At 52.8% G+C, this 27766-nt stretch overlaps 3 protein-coding genes across 6 annotated transcripts in view; all 3 read right to left on the reverse strand.

Annotated features, from left to right (window-relative positions):
* Window positions 1–2270: 2270 nt before the first annotated feature.
* LOC142302801 (uncharacterized) lies at window positions 2271–4746 on the reverse strand. The gene is made up of 3 exons (XM_075343913.1): window positions 4742–4746; window positions 3694–4406; window positions 2271–3620 (listed from the first exon to the last, which is right to left on the reverse strand). Exons 1-3 carry the CDS (start codon window positions 4744–4746, stop codon window positions 3136–3138), a joined length of 1203 nt encoding a protein of 400 aa, XP_075200028.1. The 3' UTR covers window positions 2271–3135.
* A 963-nt stretch (window positions 4747–5709) lies between these two features.
* LAMTOR4 (late endosomal/lysosomal adaptor, MAPK and MTOR activator 4) lies at window positions 5710–7528 on the reverse strand. Of its 2 annotated transcripts, none has more exons than XM_075346680.1 (4): window positions 7463–7528; window positions 7109–7189; window positions 6925–7039; window positions 5710–5894 (listed from the first exon to the last, which is right to left on the reverse strand). In XM_075346680.1, the coding sequence occupies exons 1-4, from the start codon at window positions 7463–7465 to the stop codon at window positions 5797–5799; spliced, it is 297 nt and encodes a 98-aa protein (XP_075202795.1). In that variant the 5' UTR covers window positions 7466–7528; the 3' UTR covers window positions 5710–5796. The 2 variants fall into 2 exon arrangements, with proteins under 2 accessions (XP_075202795.1, XP_075202794.1); XM_075346679.1 differs by having other exon boundaries at window positions 7442–7507.
* A 734-nt stretch (window positions 7529–8262) lies between these two features.
* LOC142302104 (transmembrane protein 272-like) overlaps window positions 8263–27766 on the reverse strand; it is a 151286-nt gene continuing 131782 nt past the window's right edge. For all 3 annotated transcript variants that reach the window (XM_075343190.1, XM_075343188.1, XM_075343189.1), the window contains 4 exons: window positions 26215–26335; window positions 25789–25839; window positions 21779–21976; window positions 8263–8615 (listed from right to left, as the gene is read on the reverse strand). In XM_075343190.1, coding sequence (XP_075199305.1) covers window positions 8410–8615; window positions 21779–21976; window positions 25789–25839; window positions 26215–26290 — 531 coding nt within the window. In that variant the 5' untranslated portion in view covers window positions 26291–26335 and the 3' untranslated portion in view covers window positions 8263–8409. The remainder of the gene's footprint in view (window positions 8616–21778; window positions 21977–25788; window positions 25840–26214; window positions 26336–27766) is intronic.

Here is a 27766-nt window from a genome sequence, read left to right on the forward strand (position 1 = left end):
TCCTCCTGTGTGTGACATCCGTCTTCCTCCTGTGTGTGACATCCGTCTTCCCCTTACCCCGTGTGTGACATCTGGCTCCCCCTTCCCCCGTGTGTGACATCCGGCTCCCCCTTACCCCGTGTGTGACATCCGGCTCCCCCTTCCCCCGTGTGTGACATCCGGCTCCCCCTTCCCCCGTGTGTGACATCCGGCTCCCCCTTCCCCCGTGTGTGACATCCGGCTTCCCCTTACCCCGTGTGTGACATCCGGCTCCCCCTTCCCCCGTGTGTGACATCCGGCTCCCCCTTCCCCCGTGTGTGACATCCGGCTCCCCCTTCCCCCGTGTGTGACATCCGGCTCCCCCTTCCCCCACCATCCCCAAACTCCTCCTGGTGTGTAACGTCCGGCCTTCTCCCTCCCTCGGGTTGTAAGGCCTGGTCCTCACCCTCCACTATACACTGGAGATCAAAATTAGAGAACAGCGCACAATTTCCTAAATGTTGCGGTCATTGTGTCGTCCTATGTGATTATATCCTCACATGAAGAATCTCGCAGGATTTTCCGCTTATTTCATAAACTGCATTTATTGTAAAGCAAATAATAATGTAAATGAGATAAATGAAGAAGACACGGACTAAAATTAGAGAGCACTTTCAGATCCCTGCAAGTTATTGGTGTTAATCTGCACCTGGTGCTAATTTCCTTAATTATCTGACAAACCCTATGTAACTTTCCAGTTTGCACTGACTTAGCCGGTCCAAATTAACTGAAAGCCTCCGGCAGCAGGTTGTCCAGATGAAGGCCAAAGGGGTGACCCTATCAGCCATAGCAAGAGAAGTTGGTCGTTCCAAGTCTGTGATTTGAGAATATTGTATCTTTACATCACAAACTTTTTCAAGTCCCCCAAGTAGGCTGGTCATCCTCTAAAGACGAATGCAAGAGAGGACAGGATAATGCAGAGAATCTTCATGGGTAATCGTTTCACCACTGCAGCTGGAGTTGCCGCCAGTTCCACACTGAACAGGGTCAGGATTTGTCTCGTCATACAGGGTCACAACGTGTAAGAGCATTTGGACTGAAAGCCGACTCTCCAGTGACCAAACCTCTCATTAGCAGAAAGAATCACAAGGCTAGACTCACCTTTGGTGAGGAGCATGTTGTGTGGACAGAGGAGAAGTGGCCACAGCTCATTTTAGTGATGGAAGGAAGTTTAATTTATTTGGGTGTGATGGGAAACATTATGTTCATTCACAAACTGGTGAAAGACTGAACCCAAAGTGTGTTAAGGAGTCAGTGAAATGCGGTGGAGGGAGGGTCATGGTTTGGGGAATGTTTTCTGCAGCAGGAGTTGGACCTCTCATACAGCTACATGGCAGAGTAACTGCAAGTGTGGATCAGAACCTTCTTCACAACACGTGGCTCATCACTTGTGTCCATCACTCAATCAGCAGCAGTTTTCATGCAGGACAATGCCCCCTGTCACACAGCAAATTGGGGAAAGCCGATCCTGGAAACAATGAAATGACCGCAGCCCAGAGTCCTGATCTAAACCCAATAGAAAACCTCTGGAAAATCCTGGGTGACGAAGTTATGGCCAAGAAACAGACAACAGTCAAAGAACTGTGGAGAGACTGGAAGAAGAGTGGGCCAAAATCCCACCAGAGCAGTGTGAGGGACTAGTGATGTCCTGTGGCCGCAGATGTGCGGCAGTCATTCACAGCGACGGCCGGTGCACGTCCTACTGATTGTGACTGTTGTCACCTGAAGAACATTTACTGATCATCTCTCTACAGTCATTGCTGGTCTCTAATTATCATCATCACGTTTTGGGCAAAATAAAGGTTTTATGTTATAAACTTTGGATCTTCTGTAAAACCCTGCTCTAGTGGCATGGTGCACCCCTTACAGGAAACCGGAGCATGGTCATCAATGGAGATCACATTATTTCTGAAAAAAGCAAGTGATCATTCTCTAATTTTGATCTCCAGTGTATATCCTCTGACCACCCCCTGCCCACAGTGTGTAACATGTGCCCTCACTATATATATAGTTGAAACCAGAGGTTTCCCTCCGCTCTCTATACAGACACATCTGCAGGTTTTTCCCTCCGCTCTCTATACAGACACATCTGCAGGTTTTCCCTCCGCTCTCTATACAGACACATCTGCAGGTTTTCCCTCCGCTCTCTATACAGACGCATCTGCAGGTTTTCCCTCCGCTCTCTATACAGACACATCTGCAGGTTTTCCCTCCGCTCTCTATACAGACGCATCTGCAGGTTTTCCTCTCCTCTCTCTATACAGACACATCTGCAGGTTTTCCCTCCGCTCTCTATACAGACACATCTGCAGGTTTTTCTCACTATCTGACATGAAATACATTTTTCCCGTTTTTGGTCAATCAGGAATCAAAATTATTTCTATTTGCCAAATGTCAGAATAATCAGAGACAGAGAATGTTTTCAGGCATTTTATTAATGTCTGTACAGTGAAGTTTACATACACTAAGAGCACTATGCCTTTAAACAATATGGACAGACCATCTGATGATGTCATGTCTTTGGAAGCTTCTGATAGGTTTATTGGCAACGTCTGAGTTAGAGACACACCTGTGGATGTAGTTTAATGCACACCTGAAAACACATAGCTTCATTGTGTAGCATCATGGGAAAGTCAAAATAAAATTAGCCAAGATCTCAGGAAGAGAATTGTGGACTTGCACAAGTCTGGTTCATCCTTGGGTGCAATTTGCAGAGACCTGAAGGAGCCTCGTTCATCTGTACAAACAATTATACGCAAGTACAAACAAGATGGGAATGTCCATCCATTATACCGCTCAGGAAGGAGACGGGTTCTGTGTACCGGAGATGAGCGTGCTTTGGTCAGACATGTGCAGATCAACCCAAGAACAAAAGCAAAAGACCTTGTGAAGATGCTGGCGGAAGCTGGTAAGATTGTGTCATTATCCACAGTGACATAAGTACTGTATCAACATGGGCTGAAAGACCGCTCTGCCAGGAAGAAGCCATTACTCCAAAAGAAACAGAAAAAAGACAGATTAATGTTTGTGCATACACACAGGAACAAAGAGCCACATTTTTATAGACGTCCTGGGGTCTGACGAAACTAAAATTGAACTGCTTGGCTATAATGATCATTATGTTTGGAAGAAAAAGGGAGAAGCTTTGAAAAAAACCTGCAGATGTGTCTGTATAGAGAGCGGAGGGAAAAACCTGCAGATGTGTCTGTATAGAGAGCGGAGGGAAAAACCTGCAGATGCGTCTGTATAGAGAGCGGAGAGGAAAAACCTGCAGATGCGTCTGTATAGAGAACGGAGGGAAAAACCTGCAGATGTGTCTGTATAGAGAGCGGAGGGAAAAACCTGCAGATGTGTCTGTATAGAGAGCGGAGAGAAGAACCTGCAGATGCGTCTGTATAGAGAGCGGAGAGGAAAAACCTGCAGATGCGTCTGTATAGAGAGCGGAGGGAAAAAGCTGCAGATGCGTCTGTATAGAGAGCGGAGGGAAAAAGCTGCAGATGCGTCTGTATAGAGAGCGGAGGGAAAAAGCTGCAGATGCGTCTGTATAGAGAGCGGAGGGAAAAACCTGCAGATGCGTCTGTATAGAGAGCGGAGGGAAAAAGCTGCAGATGTGTCTGTATAGAGAGCGGAGGGAAAAAGCTGCAGATGCGTCTGTATAGAGAGCAGAAGGAAAACCTGCAGATGCGTCTGTATAGAGAGCGGAGGGAAAAAGCTGCAGATGCGTCTGTATAGAGAGCGGAGGGAAAAAGCTGCAGATGCGTCTGTATAGAGAGCGGAGGGAAAAAGCTGCAGATGCGTCTGTATAGAGAGCGGAGGGAAAAAGCTGCAGATGCGTCTGTATAGAGAGCGGAGGGAAAAAGCTGCAGATGCGTCTGTATAGAGAGCGGAGGGAAAAAGCTGCAGATGCGTCTGTATAGAGAGCGGAGGGAAAAAGCTGCAGATGCGTCTGTATAGAGAGGGGAGGGAAAAAGCTGCAGATGCGTCTGTATAGAGAGCGGAGGGAAAAAGCTGCAGATGCGTCTGTATAGAGAGCGGAGGGAAAAAGCTGCAGATGCGTCTGTATAGAGAGCGGAGGGAAAAAGCTGCAGATGCGTCTGTATAGAGAGCGGAGGGAAAAAGCTGCAGATGCGTCTGTATAGAGAGCGGAGGGAAAAAGCTGCAGATGCGTCTGTATAGAGAGCGGAGGGAAAAAGCTGCAGATGCGTCTGTATAGAGAGCGGAGGGAAAAACCTGCAGATGTGTCTGTATAGAGAGCGGAGGGAAAAACCTGCAGATGTGTCTGTATAGAGAGTGGAGGGAAAAAGCTGCAGATGCGTCTGTATAGAGAGTGGAGGGGAAAAGCTGCAGCTGTGGCTTTATCAAGAGCAGAGGGGAAAACCTGCAGATGTCTTTATAGAGAGCGGAGGGAAACTTCTGGTCTCAACTGTATACTCCAACTGCCCACCCCCAATGTGTAACGTCTGCCGCACTACATATATTCTCTGAGCGTCGGATGGAGCGGTGTGAAGGCGCAACCGCCTGCCCCTGGAGGAGACATGTCATGTGCAAAGACGGATCACACTGCTCTGATGACGGAGGAGGTATTCCCCTGGCTGCGCTGTGCCCGCTGTACAGATGACGGAGGAGGTATTCCCCTGGCTGCGCTGTGCCCGCTGTACAGATGACGGAGGAGGTATTCCCCTGGCTGCGCTGTGCCCGCTGTACAGATGACGGAGGAGGTCACCCCATTATTTGCAGTGGAGCTTGGCAGTACTCCTCTATTCTGCAGCCCCGATATCAGCAGTGAGTGGGGCTCCCGGCGCCTCCTGCACATGCTCAGTACTTGCTCCTTGCAGACTCGCTGCAGATATAAAGCTGCGGGGGGTGAAGACTTTCAGCAATTTTCTGCAGATTTCACCCAGAGTATGGGATGGGAAAAACCAAGCAGATTTTGGGGTTGGATTTTTCCTGCAAAAAGACAGAAATTTCTGCAGCAAATCCTGATCCGTACAGGAGACGTTCTGCAGAGCGGCCACGAACCTCTGCGAGCACGGGGCCGAGCTGTCCTATGTGGCCTGACCAAGGACTAGTGTGGCTCGCTAACCCCCAGCCCACACCCCCCAGAGGACCCCAGCCAGAAAACAGCAACTGTGCACAGAAATCTGCATCACTCAGGCAGCATCACAATCCAGAGGGGATTTTTGTTTGGGGGGGGGGGGTCTGGAAAAACATGTCGGCTTTCATGTAGAAACAGCTCCCCCCAGCAGAGAGGTCGTTTGTGGTACTACAGCCCGAATCAGTTCACTGCAGCACCACACGCAAAAAGGGGAGAGAGAGCTTTACTGTTACCAATCCTTTAAATTTAAAGCACTGAGAGTTACATTGTGGGGGATGGGGGGGGGGGGGGGTCTTAAACCTCCCTACCGTTGTTACATGCAGTCGTCACCATGAAAGTAGTCAGCAATGTGTTATGATGCAGCCTGCAGTGTAAAGGATGGAGGTTTTTCTATTCCAGGACCTGCACTGGATAACTGTAACAAACCCTCAGCTGTGAGATATCAGCTCCTGTAGGAGGCTATGCACTGGATGTCACACATCTGATTATACGTCATCAGCGATCACTGAGAAATGCAATAAAACTCCATTCATCCGGCACCTGGTAATCCAGAAATACCCCTAATCCGGCAGAGAGGAGGCGTCTGACAGCAGAAGAGCAAGAAAATCCATAAACTTTATATATTAAGAAAAATACAAGGGGGGGGGGCGCGAGTTCCCAGACTTCCTTCCGTCTTTTCAGACTCAGACGGTGATCGGCTCCCGCACCACGTTCTGCCGCTTCACCACATAGATCTTCTGCCCGGAAATGGTGACGAGGTAGGAGTGCTCCCCGAAAACAACTGCGGGGGAGAAGAAGAGGGTTCAGCAACACAGAGGGGGGAGGGCTGCAGAGGTGTCACCAATGCACAGGAAGCACCACCAATGCAGAGAGGGGGGGGGGGGGGGAGAAGGGGTCACCAATACAGGGGGGTGAGGGGGAACACCCGCAGGGGCGTCAACTATACAGAGGCGGGCCACGGGGGCGTCAACAATACAGAGAGGAGCTGCTGGTGTGCAGGCATCACCAACACAGTAGAGGACAACCACAGGGGCACCACCAATACAGAGAGAGGGGACGGCAGGCGACACCAATAGTGAGGGGGGCACAGGCATCACCAATACATAAGTTGACAACCATAAGAGCACCACCAATACAGAGGGGGGGGGGTGTCGCCAATACAGAGGGGGGCCGCAGGGGCGCCACCAATACAGAGGGGGGCCGCCGCCAATACAGAGGGGGGCCGCCGCCAATACAGAGGGGGGCCGCCGCCAATACAGAGGGGGGCCGCCGCCAATACAGAGGGGGGCCGCCGCCAATACAGAGGGGGGCCGCCGCCAATACAGAGGGGGGCCGCCGCCAATACAGGAGGGGGGCCGCCGCCAATACAGGAGGGGGGCCGCGGGGGCGTCGCCAATACAGAGAGAGGGGACGGCAGGCGACACCAATAGTGAGGGGGGCACAGGCATCACCAATACATAAGTTGACAACCATAAGAGCACCACCAATACAGAGGGGGGGGGGTGTCGCCAATACAGAGAGGGGGGGTGTCGCCAATACAGAGGGGGGCCACAGGGGCGCCGCCAATACAGAGGGGGGCCGCCACCAATACAGAGGGGGGCCGCCGCCAATACAGAGGGGGGCCGCCGCCAATACAGAGGGGGGCCGCCGCCAATACAGAGGGGGGCCGCCGCCAATACAGGAGGGGGGCCGCGGGGGCGTCGCCAATACAGAGAGAGGCCACAAGGCCGCCGCCAATACAGAGGGGGGACGCGGGGGCATCTAGGGGTTAGATGAATATGGCAGCCGCTCCGCCATGGACAAGGACTCACTGCTCATCCTCTTGAACGGGACCTGCTCCCCCAGGACTCTGAAGCCGCAGGCGGTGGTCACCATCTCTCGGATCACCCCGGCCAGTCGCTCGTCGTTCTCCAGGTCGCCGGCGCTCTGCGGACAGGAACATGGCGGATTATTGGAAGGCCGGTACCGGAGTATCAGGAGAAGCGCAGTACTCACCGCCAGCACGCCGTCCTCGCTCATTACCAGGTAGCCCTGCTGCTCCGGGATCCGCTCCAGCCCCTGCGTCAGGGTGGACGTCTAAGGAAACAAGAAGGAGACACAACCAGTGACCAGCTGCTCAGCCAGAGCCTCCTGCTTCAGGGATTTAAAGAGGAAGCTGTCAGTGCAGACCCTGCAATAGCCCAGAGCCGGGGCTCACAGAGGAGAGCTAGAGCGCCCCCCAATATCACAGAGGAGAGGCAGAGCCCCCCCAATATCACAGAGGAGAGGCAGAGCCCCCCAATATCACAGAGAGGCAGCCCGACCCGATATACAAGGGAGAGCAATCACCATCGTCACACGAGCACGCACCATGTCTGCAGACAGACTACTCCCGGCCGCTTCCTGCAGCTCTGCCCACCCCTCCTGCGTCCAATAGGCTGGTCACAAAATAGCGACAAGGCGATTGGAGGAATTTACTGTCCATCACAAATAAGCCCCACGCCTCTACAGCGCTCAGCTGATTTTCACGTGACCTTTTGTGTTTTTTCTCTGATTCGTCCGGAGAGTTGTCAATCTTTGGATACGCGGCAGCCGGGAGCTCTGATTGGTCTACACTTTGTGTCAGAGTCTGAAGAGGTGGCGCCGAATGTGAGCATTTAGAGCAGGTCAGTGTACGGGCGGCGGCCATATTACTGTAGTCACCGACAGGTAGAGGCGATGTAATTGTCTCACACATCATGGCTCCTGCTGTGCAGACAAAATGTAGAGCTGCAATTTCACAGACTGTAACCGCTCACACGGGACTGACTGCACAGATATTTGAAATCACAAAGCAACATCAGCACAAATACCGGATACACGGTCATGTGACCGGACACCGCTGACTTGCACACCGGTTATTATGTGACCCCGGAGCCCCCGGTATTGCGCGGCTGCTCTAGTTCTGGGTCGGTTGTCGTCTCTGTGTCGTGAATCTTTTTCCATCTTCAGAATATTAAGAGAAATGAGAATATTCACCTGAGTTCTTCTCATGAGGACGTATATATACATATAGACTATACATAACCCTATGACAACACTTCCTGGCCTGGTGCCCGAGCAGCTCAGTGTTATCATAGGGACGCAGAACAGCCAATAATTGCCCAACAAAGTGTTATGAATAAGGTTTTTATTCTGCTGATTGCTCTGAGGCCGCTGAGCCTATGACAACACTGAATGGCCGAGTCTCCTCTGTCCTATGTGTATGCACATTACAGATAAGGGTTGGAGGTATTGTCAGACATTTTGGGTCTCGGGTTATCCTCTGTCATTAATGTCTATTGACGGCGAATCCCAAAAATGGACCATTTCAGGATATAGAGAGAGAGCAGCAAACAGAGGTAGGAGCCGAGGAGGAGGAAGAGGCCGATGTAGATGAGGGTGAGCGTCCAGAAGGCGAAGAGGTACAGCACCCGGGCGCAGAACCGCGGGCTCAGCGGGTCATCCCAGGACGCTCCGGCCAGAGAATATACCCACACATTACCTGCCGGGGAGAGAGGCGACAGTGAGACCAAGGGCAGAGACCGGAGGAGTCCTACAGTGACCGCACGAGACTGCCTGCAGAGACCGCCCGCTATCCCCCCAGAGACTGCCTGCACTGCCTACAGAGACCGCCCGCTATCCTCCCAGAGACTGCCTGCACTGCCTACAGAGACCGCCCGCTATCCTCCCAGAGACTGCTTGCACTACCTGCTGTAACCCCCCGCTATCCTCCCAGAGACTGCCTGCACTGCCTGCTGTAACCCCCCGCTATCCTCCCAGAGACTGCCTGCACTACCTGCTGTACCCCTCTATCCTCCCAGAGACTGCCCGCACTGCCTGCTGTAACCCTCCGCTATCCTCCCAGAGACTGCCTGCACTGCCTGCTGTAACCCCCCGCTATCCTCCCAGAGACTGCCTGCACTACCTGCTGTAACCCCCCGCTATCCTCCCAGAGACTGCCTGCACTACCTGCTGTACCCCTCTATCCTCCCAGAGACTGCCCGCACTGCCTGCTGTAACCCTCCGCTATCCTCCCAGAGACTGCCTGCACTGCCTGCTGTAACCCCCCGCTATCCTCCCAGAGACTGCCCGCACTACCTGCTGTACCCCCCGCTATCCTCCCAGAGACTGCCTGCACTACCTGCTGTACCCCTCTATCCTCCCAGAGACTGCCCGCACTGCCTGCTGTAACCCTCCGCTATCCTCCCAGAGACTGCCTGCACTGCCTGCTGTAACCCCCCGCTATCCTCCCAGAGACTGCCTGCACTACCTGCTGTAACCCCCCGCTATCCTCCCAGAGACTGCCTGCACTACCTGCTGTACCCCTCTATCCTCCCAGAGACTGCCCGCACTGCCTGCTGTAACCCTCCGCTATCCTCCCAGAGACTGCCTGCACTACCTGCTGTACCCCCCGCTATCCTCCCAGAGACTGCCTGCACTACCTGCTGTATTCCCCGCTATCTGTCACGCTCCCCGGCTCCCGTGCCACGCTCCCCAGCTCCCGTGCCACGCTCCCCGGCTCCCCTGCCACGCTCCCCGGCTCCTCTGCCAGGCGTCCCCCGCTCCACGGCCTCCATACTCCCTCACCTGCGTCCTCCAGGCAACCCGGTCCCGGCACCCATCTGCGATGCTGAGCACTCCTGCCTCCTGTGCACCGCTCCCTGCCCTGGCTTCTGGCACCCGGGCCTCGCACATGCGCATTAGGGCGCGCGCGCGGTCATTGACCCTCTCTTAAAGGGCCAGCGTCCTCCAACAGGATATTGAAGATTCAGGTACAGGGTATATAGGGGGTTCCTTTCCAAGTGGGCGGGGCCTGTTCTTCGTGTTTGCTAAGCTAGGAGTCAGGTCTCCTTGTGTCTTGTGCCATACTTACCTATCTCTCTTGTAGAGTCGCTCCTGTCCCGCCAACCGGTCCTGACGGTTCCAGAACCCCGAACGGTGACTGTCCGCCATCTTCTCAGTCCCTACAGTCCCCGATCCGTGTAGTGACCAACTTCTCCGCTCCGCTGGTTCCGGACCCTGCCTGTCATCATCTCGGCCTCCGAACCTGAGCTCCGTCACCCGGACTACCTTCAGAGACTCTGTGGTCCCAGGGACTTCTACACCCACTCCTCTGAACGGACTGTCCTGCTACCCGTAGTGCTCCGGCTACCGGGCACATTGCCCTCGGTGGGGTGCTCAGTCCAGTGGATCCACCTCCTGGGCCTACCTGTCATTCTGGTCCTAACAGTAAGAACAGGCCATGGATCCCGCCGATGCACTAGCGGCCCAGCTGGCCGGATTGCAGCAGGAGCTCGGACGACAACGCGAGACCCAATCCCGCATGTTAGCCTTCATGACCTCAGTGGACACCCGTCTGAATACGCTGCAAGCCACAGCTACGTCCCTGGCATCACAGTCCACGTCCACGCCACCCGTGGCAGCCTCCTCGGAAGCCTCTAAACTCCGCTTGGCCTCTCCACCCCGGTATGCCGGAGATCCTAAGACCTGCAGAGGATTCTTGAACCAGTGCTCCCTCCACTTTAAACTGCTTCCGCATCTGTTTGCCTCCGATCAAGCCAAGGTGACGTTTGTGATGTCCCATCTAGAGGGTGAGGCACTGGCCTGGATGAACCCCTTGTGGGAGAAGGAGGACCCTGTAACCACTAACATCCAGGAATTCCTGCAGTCGTTTAGAACCACCTTTGATGAACCCGGACGTGCCGCCGCGTCCGCTTCATCACTCCTCAAACTACGCCAGGGGACCTTGACGGTGGGTCAATACGCCATCCGCTTCCGCACCTTGGCCTCTGAATTAGGGTGGAACAATGAGGCCCTAACCGCCGCCTTCTGGGAAGGACTCTCCGGTCGTATTAAGGACGAGCTGGCCGGCCGCGATGTCCCTTCCACCCTGGATGCCCTGATCGCACTAGCCACCCGCGTGGACCTCAGATTTCAGGAACGATCCAAAGAGGTGTCCCGCGAGAGACGTCCGATACGGCATTCCTCTCCTCCGCAGAAGCCCGCCGTACTTCAGTCGGCCTTGTCTGGTGTCTCTGTCCACGAGCCCATGCAGATCGACCGTTTGCGGCAGTCCGAACAACGCCGAGCAGAACGGCTCGCCAAGGGCCTCTGCTTCTACTGCGGAGAGGGCACACACCTGCTACATTCCTGTCCAGAGAGGCCGGGAAACTCCAAAGCCTAGGGTTGGTAGGAGAGGCCACCCTAGGTACTGGGACTCTCTCAGACCCGGTTACGTGGACGGTTCAAGTGACAGCGGGAGAGACGCGGTTCACGGCGGAGGCGTACCTCGATTCCGGGGCAGCAGGCAATTTCATCCAGCAGGCCACGGTGGACAAGTACCAGGTGCCTGTTACTCCACTCGACAAACCCCTCGTGATTGCCTCTGTAGACGGGAGACCCCTCTCTGACACCATCTCTTGGATCACCAAGCCTGTAGTACTTCGCATCGGTGCCCTGCACACCGAGAAAATCACTCTCTACGTCCTCCCGCACATGTCTCATCAAATCCTGCTGGGACTCCCCTGGTTACGGACACACGAACCGTCGGTCAGCTGGCGGGCGTGCTGGCGAAATTACCCGATGGGGTCCCTCTTGCCACGAGAACTGCTTGAGGTCCATACAGCCCATCCGTCGACCTCAGGGTCCCGGAGTCCCTACCAGGACTGCCTTCGGCCTATTGGTCCTTCGCAGACGTCTTTGATAAAAGGAGTCTCAGGTACTGCCGCCACATCGTCCTTACGACTGTGCCATCGACCTACTCCCGGGAACCACACCACCTCGAGGACGGATATATCCTTTGTCCCCTGCTGAAACAAGGGCCATGTCTGCCTACATCACTGAGAACCTGGCAAGGGGATTCATCCGGAGATCCTCCTCTCCTGCTGGAGCAGGCTTCTTCTTCGTTAAGAAGAAAGAGGGCGACCTGCGCCCTTGCATTGACTACTGGGGATTGAATCAAATCACCGTAAAGAATAAATACCCCCTGCCGCTCATCCCCGAATTGTTTGATCGGCTTAGAGGAGCTCGTTTGTTTACCAAGTTGGATCTTCGTGGTGAATACAACCTGGTCCGCATCCGCTCTGGGGACGAATGGAAGACCGCATTTAACACTCGCGATGGGCACTACGAGTATTGTGTGATGCCCTTCGGCCTGTGTAACGCATCGGCAGTCTTTCAAGAACTAGTGAACGACGTGTTCCGGGACCTTCTCTACGTCTGTGTGGTGGTATATTTGGATGACATCCTGGTCTTCTCTCCGGACCTCCAGACCCACAGAGAGAACGTGCAGCTGGTACTACAAAGGCTTAGAGAGAATCGCCTGTACGCCGAGTACGAGAAGTGTGTCTTCGAGCAGTCTTCTCTTCCCTTCCTGGGTTACGTAATCTCCGATACCGGCCTGCAGATGGACCCGGAGAAGGTCTCTTCCATTCTCAACTGGCCCCCTCCTTCCGGACTGAAGGCAATTCAACGTTTTCTTGGCTTTGCGAACTATTACCGTCAGTTCATCCCTCACTTCTCTGCCCTGACTGCGCCTCTCTCTGCCTTGACCAAGAAGGGGGCTAATCCGAAGGACTGGTCACCTGCGGCCGACGCCGCGTTTGGCTCCCTGAAGCGGGCATTTGCTTCCTCCCCTGTGCTCCACCGTCCTGAGTTAAACCGACAGTTCACCTTGGAGGTGGATGCCTCCTCCTCTGGAGCCGGAGCAGTGCTCATGCAGAAGTCCTCCACCGGGAAGATGGTCACTTGCGGTTTCTTCTCCAAGAGCTTCTCAGCGCCTGAACACAACTACACCATCGGTGACCGAGAGCTATTAGCAGTCAAACTGGCTCTGGAGGAATGGCGCTACCTTCTGGAGGGAGCAGTGTACCCCGTGATCATTTACACGGACCACAAGAACCTGGAATACCTGCGGTCGGCTCAGCGACTGAACCCACGACAAGCCAGGTGGTCCTTGTTCTTTGCCAGGTTCGATTTTCAGCTCCATTTTCGGCCCGCGGATTAGAATGTGCGAGCAGATGCCTTGTCCAGGTCATTCGTGCCCATGGAACAGGAGGAGGAGACATCCCAGCCCATCATCTGCCCAAGTAAAATCATTCCGGTGGCTCCTGTCACTCTGGCCCGTATATCGCCCGGGAAGACCTATGTCTCTGAAACTGACAGACAAAAAGTGTTGCACTGGGGCCATGCTTCGAAAATAGTCGGCCATGCTGGTCAGAAGAGAACATGGAGTACAATTGTACGTCACTACTGGTGGCCATCCCTTCGTACGGACGTCGCATCTTTTGTCTCAGCCTGCTCCTCTTGTGCCCGGAACAAGACGCCCAAACACCTGCCATATGGTCGCCTTTTGCCGCTGGCAATTCCCTCCATTCCGTGGCAACACATTGCAATGGACTTTATTACAGACTTGCCCTTGTCCTCCGGACACACAGTCATATGGGTCGAGGTGGATCGTTTCTCCAAAATGGCTCATTTCGTCCCTATGGCTGGACTCCCCTCTGCCCAGGACCTCGCTGACGCCTACATACAGCACATCTTCCGGTTGCATGGCTTTCCATCACACATTGTGTCCGACAGAGGAACTCCGTTTACCTCTCGCTTCTGGAGGGCTCTCTGCAAACATCTGGGAGTGGCTCTGGACTTTTCTTCTGCCTACCATCCTCAGTCGAATGGCCAAGTGGAACGAGTCAATCAGATCCTGACCTCCTTCCTGCGTCACTACGTTAACATCCATCACAACGATTGGTCCACGCTCCTTCCTTAGGCTGAATTCTCCCATAACCATCACGTCAGTGAGTCCTCCTCCAGCTCTCCCTTCCATGTCGTTTACGGTCTTCAGCCTTCCGTCCCATTACCTGTATCTTCTTCCTCGGATGTCCCTGCTGCTGATGCTGTAGTCCGTGACTTTACGACAATTTGGGACTCTGTCAAGACGTCCCTTGGACGTGCTTCCCTGCGGATGAAGAAACACGCGGACAAGAGGCATCTGGATCCTCCGTGTTTCTCTCCAGGAGATCTGGTCTGGCTTGCTTCCAAATATATCCGATTGAAACTACCATCATACAAGCTGAGTCCTCGCTACATCGGGCCGTTTAAAGTCATCGGCAAGATAAATGAGGTCTCCTACAAGCTGCAGCTCCCGGCCACGATGAGGATACCCAACTCCTTCCACGTCTCCCTGCTCAAGCCGGTTGTCCTTGGTCCCTTCTCTGCTGCTGCCAGTTCTGCTCCTCCTCCTATTGCTGATGATGACATCTATGCGGTAAGGGATATCGTGGCCATGAAGACCGTGCGGGGCCGACAGTTCTTCCTGGTGGACTGGGCTGGGTATGGTCCTGAGGATAGGTCCTGGGAACCCCGGGAGAATGTGGGTACTCCCCTGATACGTGCCTTCCTGTCCCGGTTGCGGGGAGGGGGCATGGGGGAGGGGGTACTGTCACGCTCCCCGGCTCCCGTGCCACGCTCCCCAGCTCCCGTGCCACGCTCCCCGGCTCCTCTGCCATGCTCCCCGGCTCCCCTGACATGCTCCCCGGCTCCCCTGCCACGCTCCCCGGCTCCCCTGCCACGCTCCCCGGCTCCCCTGCCACGCTCCCCGGCTCCTCTGCCAGGCCTCCCCCGCTCCACGGCCTCCATACTCCCTCACCTACGTCCTCCAGGCAACCCGGTCCCGGCATCTATCTGCGATGCTGAACACTCCTGCCTCCTGTGCACCGCTCCCTGCCCTGGCTTCTGGCACCCGGGCCTCGCGCATGCGCATTAGGGCGCGCGCGCATGCGCATTAGGGCGCGCGCGGTCATTGACCCTCTCTTAAAGGGCCAGCATCCTCCAACAGGATATTGAAGATTCAGGTCAGGGTATATAGGGGGTTCCTTTCCAAGTGGGCGGGGCCTGTTCTTCGTGTTTGCTAAGCTAGGAGTCAGGTCTCCCTGTGTCTTGTCCCGTACTTACCTATCTCTCTTGTAGAGCCGCTCCTGTCTCGCCAACCGGTCCTGACGGTTCCAGAACCCCGAACGGTGACTGTCCGCCATCTTCTCAGTCCCTACAGTCCCCGATCCGTGTGGTGACCGACTTCTCCGCTCCGCTGGTTCCGGACCCTGCCTGTCATCATCTCGGCCTCCGAACCTGAGCTCCGTCACCCGGACTACCTTCAGAGACTCTGTGGTCCCAGGGACTTCTACACCCACTCCTCTGAACGGACTGTCCTGCTACCCGTAGTGCTCCGGCTACCGGGCACCTTGCCCTCGGTGGGGTGCTCAGTCCAATGGATCCACCTCCTGGGCCTACCCGTCATCCTGGCCCTAACACTATCCTCCCAGAGACTGCCTGCACTACCTGCTGTAACCTCCCACTATCCTCCCAGAGACTGTCTGCACTACCTGCTGTAACCCCCCTCTATCCTCCCAGAGACTGCCCGAACTGCCTGCTGTAACCTCTCTATCCTCCCAGAGACTGCCCGTACTGACTGCTGTAACCTCCCCAGAGACTGCCTGCACTACCAGCTGTAACCCTCCGCTATCCCCCCAGAGACTGCCTGCACTACCTGCTGTATTCCCCGTTGATATCCTCTCAGGTATTCGGCAGCTTGTCAGTCCCATGTGAATCTACTTTTGGTGATTAATAATATCACTCAATGCCAGTCTGCTGCACTGAAAGCTAGGTATGTTTTTGAACCTTAAGATGTTATGGTGTCATAGATGAAAATGTTTCACCCCTTTATGTCTCCATCTAAAACCTCCCTTTCTTCGGCGCTCCATTGGGAGACCCAGACGATTGGGTGTATAGCTACTGCCTCCGGAGGCCACACAAAGTATTACACTAAAAAGTGTAAGGCCCCTCCCCTTCTGCATATACACCCCCCGTGGGATCACGGGCTGCTTCAGTTTAATGCTTTGTGCGAAGGAGGTCAGACATCCACGCATAGCTCCACTGTTTTTAGTCAGCAGCAGCTGCTGACTATGTCGGTTGGAAGAAAAGTGGGCCCATATGGGGCCCCCAGCATGCTCCCTTCTCACCCCACTTTTGTCGGGTGTTTGTTAAGGTTGAGGTACCCATTGCGGGTACGGAGGCTGGAGCCCACATGCTGTTTTCCTTCCCCATCCCCCCTCGGGGCTCTGGGTGAAGTGGGATCTTACAGGTCTCCAGGCACTGAGACCGTGCTCCCTCCACAGACCCGGAGATCCTGCTGGATATGGAGCTGGGTATCGTCAGGGACAGACGGCCGCGCTTATTACTCGAGTCCCCGGCTTTGCGGCCTAGTTTTCGCTTCGTTCCCGCCCCCAGCCCTGCCAGTCAGGGGAGGGGCGGGACGCTGTACAGAAAGTCAGCGCCGAGAGCTGGAGTCTGCTTTGCATTCTCCAGCCCCCTTCACTGGACACAGTGGGACGCCAGTTTCCCGCTCTTGTCTGGGGCACGCCCACGGCCCGCCCCTCTTCACAAGACGCCGGCAGCCATTCCTGCACGCAGTCTGGGCTGGAGAAGCCCTGCTACATTAAGGTACTCTGTGTCCCCGTACACATCGCGCACACACACACCAGCATTGCTGGGAGTGCTAGTGCGCCGGGGACAACAGCGCGGAGCGCTTGTGCTATTATTCACTGCAGCTTAGCTGAGTGAATTTATGTGTTAGAAACTGCCGCGCCGGCCGCTGCGGGGTGTTTTACACTGTGGCGCGGCTGGGACTTGTGGTGCGCCGGGGACTTCCGCGCTGGCCGTGCACATAGGATTCGGGCGACCACACACCCGCCTTTGTGCGGGCGGTAAGCAGCACCTGAAGTGCTGACCCCACTAATGCCATTTGTGGTGCTAAGGCACAGGCTTTCTATGCTGCTTGTACTGCATGTGCTGAAGTGTTCATTTGTACTTTCTGCTTGTATGCTATACATTGCACTGTACGGTCGCTATTCTTGGCTATATGCTTCTAGATGGCTAGACAACAGCAGCAAAAAAGAAAGGGTGCCAAGGCACAGGCTTTCTATGCTGCTTGTACTGCACGTGATACTGTTCCACACGGCAGGTTCCACTGTCCCCATTGTGTGCAATGCTCCCCTGTAGCACTTGGTCAGCAGGGGTCTCTGCTAGAGGTGGCCAAAGGAACCACCTGTGAACCCTGTCCAGGGACAGGGACGGAGTTGCAGTTTCGGCTGATAGATTGTCTGTGACTGTGACTAACATCTTAGAGACTTTGCAGTCCAGACGGACCATGGGCAATGTTGATACAATGCTCCCTGGCCGCCCTCATTTGGAACAAATCAGTGCTCCGGGGGGGTCCCATGCATCCCAGGGCGCAGGCTCTGACACGGACGACAGTCCCAGACAGTCTAAGCGAGCTCGCTGGGAGCGGCACTCGGCTTCATCACTGGTCAGGGTCCCAGCAGGACTCTCTGTATGATGAGGCAGACGTAGCTGATCAGGACTCTGATCCTGAGACCGCTCTCAATCCGGATACTCCGGATGGTGACGCCATAGTGAATGATCTTCTAGCGTCCATCAAGGGAATGTTGGATATTTCTCCCTCAGCTCCTCCGGTGGAGGAGTCAGCTTCACAGCAGGAGAAATCCCTTTTCAGTATCTCAAGCGTATATTGAGTACTTTTCTGGCCACTCTGACTTCAGAGAAGCAATCCGGAAACACCACACTTATCCAGATAAGCGTTCTCCAATCGTATTAAGGATACACGTTATCCTTTTTTCTCCCTGACGTGGTCAAGCGCTGGACCCAGTGTCCAAAGGTGGATCCCCCAATCTCCAGGCTTGCGGCTAGATCCATAGTTGCAGTGGAAGATGGGACTTCACTTAAAGATGCCATTGACAGACAGATGGTCCTCTGGTTGAATTCTGTCTATGAAGCTATTGGCGTGTCGGTTGCTCCGGCATTCGCAGCCGTATGGGCATTCCAAGCTTTTTCAGCTGGTCTTGCGCACGTGGACACTGTCACATGTACATCTGTGCCGCAGATGGCGTCCTTAACCTCGCAATGTCTGCATTGCGACTTACGCTATTAATGCTGTCCTGCACTCTACGAGCCGTACGTCAGTGGCGTCCGCCAACTCCGTGGTTTTACGCAGAGCCTTGTGGTTGAGGGAATGGAAAGCAGATTCTGCTTCCAAAAAAGTGCTTAACCAGTTTGCCATTAGCTGGTGACAGACTGTTTGGTGAGCGATTGGATGAAATCATTAAACAGTCCAAGGGTAAGGACTCTTCCTTACACCAGTCCAGATCAAACAACACAACAGAGGAAGGGACAGTCGAGGTTTCGGTCCTTCCCAGGCTCGGACAGGTCCCAATTGTCCTCGTCCAAAAGGACTCAAAAGGCTCAGAGAGGCGCAGATTCCTGGCAGGCTCAATCACGCCCAAGGAAGGCAGCCGGAGGAACCGCTACCAAGGCGGTTTCCTCATGACGTTCAGCCCCCTCTCTCCGCATCCGCGGTCGGTGGCAGACTCTCCCGCTTTGGCGACATTTAGCTGCCACAGGTCAAAGACCGGTGGGTGAGAGACATTTTGTCTCACGTGTACGGGATAGAGTTCTGTTCTCATCCTCCGACTAGATCTTCAGAACTTCCTCACCTCCCGACCGAGCCGATGCTCTTCTGCAGGCAGAAGGAGTGGTAATCCCTGTTCCTCCTCAGGAACAAGATACGGTTTTTACTCCAATCTGGTTGTGGTACCAAAAAACGACGGCTCTTTCCGTTCCGTTTTGGACCTAAACCTGCTCAACAAGCACGTGAAAACCAGGCGGTTCCGGATGGAATCCCTCCGCTCCGTCATTGCCTCAATGTCTCAAGGAGATTTCCTAGCGTCAATAGACATCAGGATGCTTATCTCCACGTGCCGATTGCTCCAGAGCACCGGTGTTGGCTACGATTCGTTATTGAAGACGAGCATCTTCAGTTCGTAGCCCTGCCCTTCGGTCTGGCGACAGCCCCACGGCTTTTCACAAGTTCATGGCAGCAGTGGGAGTAGTCCTGCACTCTCAGGGTCACTCTGTGATCCCTTACTTGGACGATCTACTTGTCAAGGCACCCTCTCAAGAGGCATGCCAACACAGCCTGAACGTGGCGCTGGAGACTCTCCAGAGTTTCGGGTGGATCATAAACTTTTCAAAGTTAAATCTGACACCGACCCAATCGCTGACATATCTTAGCATGGAGCTTCACACTCTCTCACCGATAGTGCAGCTCCCGCTGGACATACAGCGTTCACTACAGACGGGGGTGCAGTCTCTCCTTCAAGGCCAGTCACACCCCTTAAGAAGCCTCATGCAGAGGCAGTCCCTTTCGCGCAGTTTTCATCTGCGTCCACTTCTATAGGACATTCTTCGCCAATGGGATGGGAAGTCAACGTCCCTAGACAGGAACGTACCCCTTTCTCAGACGGGCAAGGACTCTCTTCAGAGGAGTCCACCCTTCAGATCAATGTTCTGGAAATCTGGGCAGGGTATCTTGCCCTGCAAGCCTTCCAGCAGAGGCTGGAAGGCAAACAGATCCGAATTCAGTCGGACAACTTCGCAGCGGTGGCATACATCAACCACCAAGGCGGAACACGCAGTCGGCAAGCCTCCCAGGAAGTCCGGCGGATTCTGATGTGGGTGGAGACAGAGCATACACCATATCCGCAGTTCACATCCCGGGCGTAGAAAACTGGGAAGCATACTTCCTCAGTCGCCAGGGCATGGACGCAGGGGAATGGTCTCTGCACCCGGACGGGTTTCAAGAAATCTGTAGCCGCTGGGGGAGGCCGGACGTCGACCTAATGGCGTCTCGGCACAACAACAAGGGCCCGATTTTCATGGCGCAGTCTCACGATCAAAGAGCTCTGGCGGCGGGCGCCTTAGTTCAGGATTGGTCGCAGTTCCAGCTACCCTATGTGTTTCCCCCTCTGACACTGTTGCCCAGAGGGCTACGCATGATCAGCTCCGATTGCCGCCGCGCCATCCTCGTCGCCCCAGACTGGCCGAGGAGGTCGTGGTACCTGCATCTGTGGCATCTCACGGTCGGCCAACCGTGGGCACTACCAGACCGACCAGACTTACTGTCCCAAGGGCCGTTTTTTCCATCTGAATTCTACAGCCCTGAACCTGACTGTGTGGCCATTGAGTCCTGGATCCTAGCGTCTTCAGGATTATCTCAAGACGTCATTGTCACCATGAGACGGGCTAGGAAGCCGACGTCTGCCAAGATCTACCACAAGACGTGGAAGATATTCTTATCTTAGTGCTCTGCTCAGGGAGTGTCTCCCTGGACATTTGCATTGCCTACTTTTCCTTCCTTCCTGCAATCTGGTTTGGGAAAAGGTTTGTCGCTCGGCTCCCTTAACGGACGAGTCCCAGCGCTGTCTGTATTCTTTCAGAAGCGCATAGTACGACTTCCTCAGGTACGCACGTTCCTGCAGGGGGTTTGTCACATTGTCCCTCCGTACAAGAGGCCGTTAGACCCATGGGATCTGAACAGGGTACTAATTGCTCTCCAGGAGCCGCCCTTTGAGCCTCTGAGGGATGTTTCACTTTCTCGACTTTCACAGAAAGTGGCCTTTTTGGTAGCGGTCACGTCTCTTCAGAGAGTGTCCGAGCTAGCAGCCCGGTCATCCAAAGCTCCCTTCCTGGTGTTTCACCAAGACAAGGTAGTGCTGCGCCTGATTCCGGGGTTTCTCCCTAAGGTGGTATCCCCCTTTTCATCTCAGTCAGGATATCTCCTTACCTTCCTTTTGTCCTCATCCAGTTCATCGATATGAATTGGATTTGCATTTGTTGGATCTGATGAGAACGCTCAGAATCTACATTTCCCGCACGGCGCCCCTGCGCCGCTCGGATGCACTCTTTGTACTTGTCGCTGGTCAGCGCAAAGGGTCGCAGGCTTCCAAATCCACCCTGGCTCGATGGATCAAGGAACCAATTCTTGAAGCCTACCGTTCTGCTGGGCTTCCGGTTCCATCAGGGCTGAAGGCCCATTCTACCAGAGCCGTGGGTGCGTCCTGGACATTACGGCACCAGGCTACGGCTCAGCAGGTGTGCCAGGCGGCTACCTGGGCGAGTCTGCACACCTTCACCAAGCGTTATCAGGTGCATGCCTACGCTTAGGCGGATGCCAGCCTAAGTAGAAGAGTCCTGCAGGCGGCGGTTGCCTCCATGTAGGGAAGGGCTGTTTTTACAGTCCAAACTTGAGGTATTAATTTACCCACCCAGGGACTGCTTTTGGACGTCCCAATCGTCTGGGTCTCCCAATGGAGCGCCGAAGAAGAAGGGAATTTTGTTACTTACCGTAAATTCCTTTTCTTCTAGCTCCAATTGGGAGACCCAGCACCCGCCCCTGTTCCTTCGGGATTTTTGGTTGTTCGGGTACACATGTTGTTCATGTTGAATGGTTTCAGTTCTCCGATGTTCCTTCGGATTGAATTGTTTAACCAGTTATTGGCTTTCCTCCTTCTTGCTTTTGCACTAAAACTGAAGCAGCCCGTGATCCCACGGGGGGTGTATATGCAGAAGGGGAGGGGCCTTACACTTTTTAGTGTAATACTTTGTGTGGCCTCTGGAGGCAGTAGCTATACACCCAATCGTCTGGGTCTCCCAATTGGAGCTAGAAGAAAAGGAATTTACGGTAAGTAACAAAATTCCCTTCATTTTCTACATTCTGGGGCTTCCATGTTTTCAACCTCAGTATACAGTATTTACCTGCTATGAAGAAGATGAAGAGGAACAGGAGTATCACACCCTGAGCACAAAAATTGGCAAAAGTAATAGAAGTGGCCTGATCCTGCTCTGCACACGGCAGGCAGGTGAGGGAGAGGTGCAGGAGGCTCGCCGCCCCCGAAATGATGAGATAGTACGGGATCAGGTACTGCCCGGGGCAGGAATTAAAGTAGAACACCCCTGGGGAAAGAAAAAAGACAAGAAAAATGTTACGGATGAATCCAAAATACTTATTGTAGAGTTCATTATATATACTCTTTGGCGTGCAGTCTCAGTTGTGGCGCGCAGGAGAGACACTTTTTTGAGAGAAGGTAGTGGCAAGCTCAGGAAACGACCGAGCACAGTGAGGTTTGTGGCCAGGTGACCGGATTGTCCAAGTTTGGGTTCTTCTAACAAATTTATGGGTTCAGTGTTGGGCAGTAGAACAGTTCTGTAATCCTCCAGCTGGAACCATGATCCCTAGGCTGAGGTCCTGTAGAATTCACACTGCTGCCAGGAGGAGGAGGTGTCATGGCCGTCTCTCTGCATTTAGAGACTTGTGAGAGGATATGGGCCAGAGTCTCACATTGCCATCTGAAACTCCTCATATTAAAAATATTTTCCTTTTTTTTGGTGCTTCTAGTAATCACGCTGTACAAAGGGCTGGTAAGAAGTAGTACAGCGTATTCCCCACTAGGTGGCAGCAGAGTAGTGGATAAGAGTCAAAGTAGCACTGTAACAGGAGAGAGGCAGAAGTACAGTAGAGTAACTTCAGCAGCAGTTCACAGGCGAACCACCAGGGGGCGATAGAGTAGTCAAGCAGTCAGGGTCAAGCCGGGATGTCTCGTCAATGCAGAGGGAGGATCAAGATCAGGTCAGAAAACAGAACCGTGATCAGATGCCGGGAGATTAGGTATACAGAGGGGAACACATAGGGCACAGGGAACAGGAGACAAGACCGGAGGGTGAGTAGGTCCAAACACGCAAAACTATCCAATTTGTATGAATCAGCTCACCGTATAAAAGCTCAATCCCGATTCCGTCCTGGAGCACGGACAGGCACCTCCACAGCCCAATGAAATGCAGAAAAAAGAGGATGTCCAGCTCTTCAGGCAAAGAATCACATCTTTATTTCATCATGCAGACACAGAGAATGACATGACCAGCTCTACCATGTACCATAGCGCTGGTCATGTCATTCTCTGTGTCTGCATGATGAAATAAAGATGTGATTCTTTGCCTGACGAGCTGGACATCCTCTTTTTTTACGCAAAACTATAACTAGCACTGAACTGATGGTGCAGTGCCCAGATATAGTGTCTCCAGAAAGCGGAACAAGGCTGAGTGGAGTTAACCCCTGATATGACCAGACCGGATCTGGGAAACCCTGGAGTGGGGAATACCGGTCCTGGATCATGACACTAGGGTCAATATCGGTTTTGCTTTTCAGGAGCTTCTGATTCCTGGCCTCAGGTGCTTCCAGTTGGTGACTACTGCCTTCCCCTATATATGGTAACATCTCCCAGTAGAGGGCGCCGGTTATTCTGATTCATTCTGAAGCTAGGCCTGGAGGAGGATGGAGATGGTGAACCCTTTATTGTTGCAAGCAGTGTAGGCTTCAGTCCTGGAGTCTGACTGCAGCCGTGAAGTTGGACTTCATCCTTTGTTGTTTCCCTTCTTGTTGTATTAGTGCAGCGATGGGACTAGCGATCCTCACCTTCTAGCTCACTAGCCAGGGTTATCACAGGTCTTTCTAGGGTTTCAGGTATCCTGCCCGGCAACAGGTGCAGAATCTGTATAGGCTTGCTAGGTGTGCATGGTGCAGCTTCAGGTGAGTGGAGGAGGTGTCCCATCATCCTCCTCCCTAGCGCCAGGGCCCACCGTTGTTAGAGTGTCCTCAGTATACCGCTTGTTTTGTGGTGAACCCCTTCTTTGTGTGTCTTACCGTGCGCTGAACCCTCCCCAAGTATGTGCATGACAGCAGGCCCCATTTATATCCCTCAGCTCCCCTTTCAGGGCATTGTGCCCCCTCAGGATTGGTGGGAGATGGCTGTTCCTTCATTAGTCACTAAATCAATCCGACTAAATAATTGTCCTCTGATTGATGCAGTATAGTACACCGCAGGGGGCTGATGCAATCCGTAATCAGCAGGCATTCCACAAATTAGCAGAAAAAAGAGGGCTCCAGACAGTCTCACATGAAACAATGGCCTATATCCCTTGACTTACAGAACAAAGGAATAGTACGTCTGGCATAAGTAAGAATAGTGGTCGATAGTCAGCATGGATGTCTTTTGTATCTGCTGCCCTGTTCTATCCGAATTTTGGGATGTGTTTAACCTTCGGACACTGTAAAGAAATCCATGTCTCACTGGATGAACTATGATATGTGGAGTCTCAGGACACGTAAGGTCACATTATCCTTATAGTCCGTCTACTATAAAATATTCAGATATTACTATGTCGTATAGAAACTGTCGGAAACTGTCAGCAAGTAGCCAAGAATGAGTAGTAATGTTAATGTAAAGACCAAGCCCCCAACTATCAGTCATTATTTGTACTACTCGTCTCATATGAGCCAGGGGAAGTTTTGTTGTCCCCCCCCTCCGGAGGACCATCTCCTCATTACAAAAGCAGACCATTAATTTCAATGTACCCCATGTGATGCTTCATTTTCCCTAGGGGGAGCGCTGCAGGAGAATTGAAAACACACTGTCACACAGAGTTTTGAACAAACTTTGCCAACTATCATGGTGGCATTGGACTCAGACTTGTTCAGATTGCAGCTTCTGACACTCCGGCCGATGGTTTCTCTTGTGTCTGAGATCAACACAGGCAGACTCGATCGTCGACCTGCTGTGTGCTGATTCAGAGACAGGCTATCAAGAGTTAATCTTTCCTAGTCTGCTTGCTTATTTAATCACATGTTGTGGGGAAACCTATCACATCTGCTCCCCTCCTATTTATGCTGGTTGAATCCTTCCACCAATGCCAGCTATAGTTTATTCTATGTTGGTCTGTGAGGTGTGGAGTCCCAGACTTACTGGTGAAAGTCGTGCTCATTGCTTGGTGCAGTTGTTTTGTTGCTTCCCTCCTGCTCTTGTTTTTCTCCTGAGCCTCTTATTGTCTTTATCTTTGTGTGCATGCTGTGTAACAGAGTTTTGGTTTTAGCTTGTCTGTCTTTATCTGTGAGTTTCATCACATTCCTGTCCCGTCCCTCCATCAGGGGAAGAGGAATCAGATCAGGACTGGTCAGGAACAGGGACAGGAAGGAGGCTCAGACCTCTCCACCATCAGGAGTATCCCTAAGGTTAGGGATAGCATAGGGTCCCCTAAATTGAGGGACAGTGGAGGAGCCCCAATTCCCCGCTATGCCATAGTCATCGTGATAATTCCGTAGACAGCTTCATGACTGCTCAGGAGCAGGGACAGGAAGGAGGCTCAGGCCTCTCCACCATCAGGAGTATCCCTAAGGTTAGGGATAGCATAGGGTCCCCTAAATTGAGGGACAGTGGAGGAGCCCCAATTCCCCGCTATGCCATAGTTATCGTGATAGTTCCGTAGACAGCTTCACAACTGCTCAGGAACAGGGACAGGAAGGAGGCTCAGGCCTCTCCACCATCAGGAGTATCCCTAAGGTTAGGGATAGCATAGGGCCCCCTAAATTGAGGGACATCTTAGGAGCCCTGATTTCCCGCTATCCCAGAGTCATCATAACACATAGCTAGGTTCCCTTAAAGATTACAGCTGATTGCTGGGGCTCATGTCGTGTGATTGGTTCATTTTTTGGGTGAGTGTCTAAAGCAGAAAACCCCTCTAAGGTGCTAATGAGCCAATCATATATTCAATATTGTACATTGTGCACACAATATAAGAATGACAAATCTGCCAATAGCAGCTTGCTGACGGTTTCCACATTGCTAAAGGTTTTTATTTCTACAAAATGAAAAAATAATGGAAAATGAAGTAAATTTTTGGGAACGGAGGGGAGATTATACCCAATGGAGACTCACCGACGGTGATACTGGCGATGTTAATCCCAACCAAGATGCATTTCAGAGCAACTGCAGGAAGAAAAAACAGGGGTCAGTCATGGTCTCTGGGGGCTACGACAGAGGGGATCAATGAAGCTACAAAATCATTTTGGAGCCCCCTGGCATGGGGGATTTTTGTATATTGGCCAACAGATGGTCCCAATATCTACACAAGGCTTCCTCTCTAGAGCCCTCCTGGAAGGTGCCTGCTTGTCTGAGCTCAGCCTGATCTGTCTGTTTCATAATGACTGATTCACTGTGACTCTATATAATATGCAGTGACTTGTAGATTTAGATCCACCCTCGACTGATGCTTCAGGGTCCACTCCGGAGTCTCCACCAGATCTCCATGTTCCTGTATAACGAGGGCTCCTAATAATCAAGGATTTATTTATTTGCACTTACTTGATATGGACTTTGGCAAAAATGATTCCTGAACGACTCTCAGCAGCGGGCGGCGGGGGTCGTCCTCATCGTCCATGGCCCCGGCGGTAGAGGAGAGGACCAGCTGCTGTACACAGAGGACCTATGGAAGGATGGTACATGATTGCAGGGGTCATATATAGAAAGTATTCACACCCCCATAGAAGACCAGCTGCAGTACACAAAGGACCTATGTAAGGATGGTACATGATTGTATGGACTGGGGTCATCTATAGAAAGTATTCACACCCCCATAGAGGACTAGCTGAGGACCTATGTACTGGGGTTATCTATAGAAAGTATTCACACCCCCATAGAGGACTAGCTGAGGGCCTATATAAGGATGGTACATTTTTGTATGGACTGGGGTCATCTATAGAAAGTATTCATACCCCCATAGAAGACCAGCTGCAGTACACAGAGGACCTATGTAAGGATGGTACATGATTGCATGGGCTGGGGTCATATATAGAAAGTATTAACACCCCTATAAAGGACCAGCTGCTGTATATAGGGGACCTATGTAAGCATTGTACATGAATGCATGGGCTGGGGTCATACATAGAAAGTATTCACGCCCCCATAGTGGACCAGGTGCTGTACACAGAGGACCTATGTGAGAATGGTACATGATTGCATGGACTGTGGTCATATATAGAAAGTATTCACACCCCCATAGAGGACCAGCTGCTGTACATAGATGACCTATGTAATGATGGTACACGATTGCATGGACTGGGGTCAGATATAGAAAGTATTCACACCCCCACAGAGGACCAGCTGCTGTACACAATTGCATGGACTGGGATCATATATAGAAAGTATTAACACCCTCATTCAGGACCAGCTGCAGTACACGATTGCTTGGACTGGGGGTCATATATAGAAAGTATTTACACCACCATAGACGACCAGCTGCTGTCCACAGAGGACCTGTATAAGGATGGTACATGACTGCATGGGCTGGGGTCATATATTGGAAGTATTCACACCCCCATACAGGACCAGCTGCAGTACACAATTGCTTGGACTGGGTGTCATATATAGAAAGTATTCACGCCCCCATAGTGGACCAGCTGCAGTACACACAGGACCTATGTAAGGATTGTACATGAGTCCATGTACTGGGGTCATATATAGACAGTATTTACACCCTCATAAAGGACCAGCTGCTGTACACAGAGGACCTATGTAAGGATGATAAATAATTACATGGACTGGGGTCATATATGGAAAGTATTCACACCCTCATAAAGGACCAGCTGCTGTACACAGAGGACCTATGTAAGGATGATAAATAATTACATGGACTGGGGTCATATATGGAAAGTATTCACACCCCCATAGAGGACCAGCTTCTGTACATAGGGAACCTATGTAAGGATGGTACATCAATGCATGGGGCTGGTGTTATATAGAAAGTATTCACACCCCCATAGAGTACCAGCTGCTGTACACAAAAGACCTATGTAAGGATGATACATAATTACATGGACTGGGGTCATATAGAAAGTACTCACACCCCCATGAACAA

This window comes from Anomaloglossus baeobatrachus, chromosome 4 (genome assembly GCF_048569485.1).
Source record: "Anomaloglossus baeobatrachus isolate aAnoBae1 chromosome 4, aAnoBae1.hap1, whole genome shotgun sequence".
Classification (NCBI taxonomy): domain Eukaryota; kingdom Metazoa; phylum Chordata; class Amphibia; order Anura; family Aromobatidae; genus Anomaloglossus; species Anomaloglossus baeobatrachus.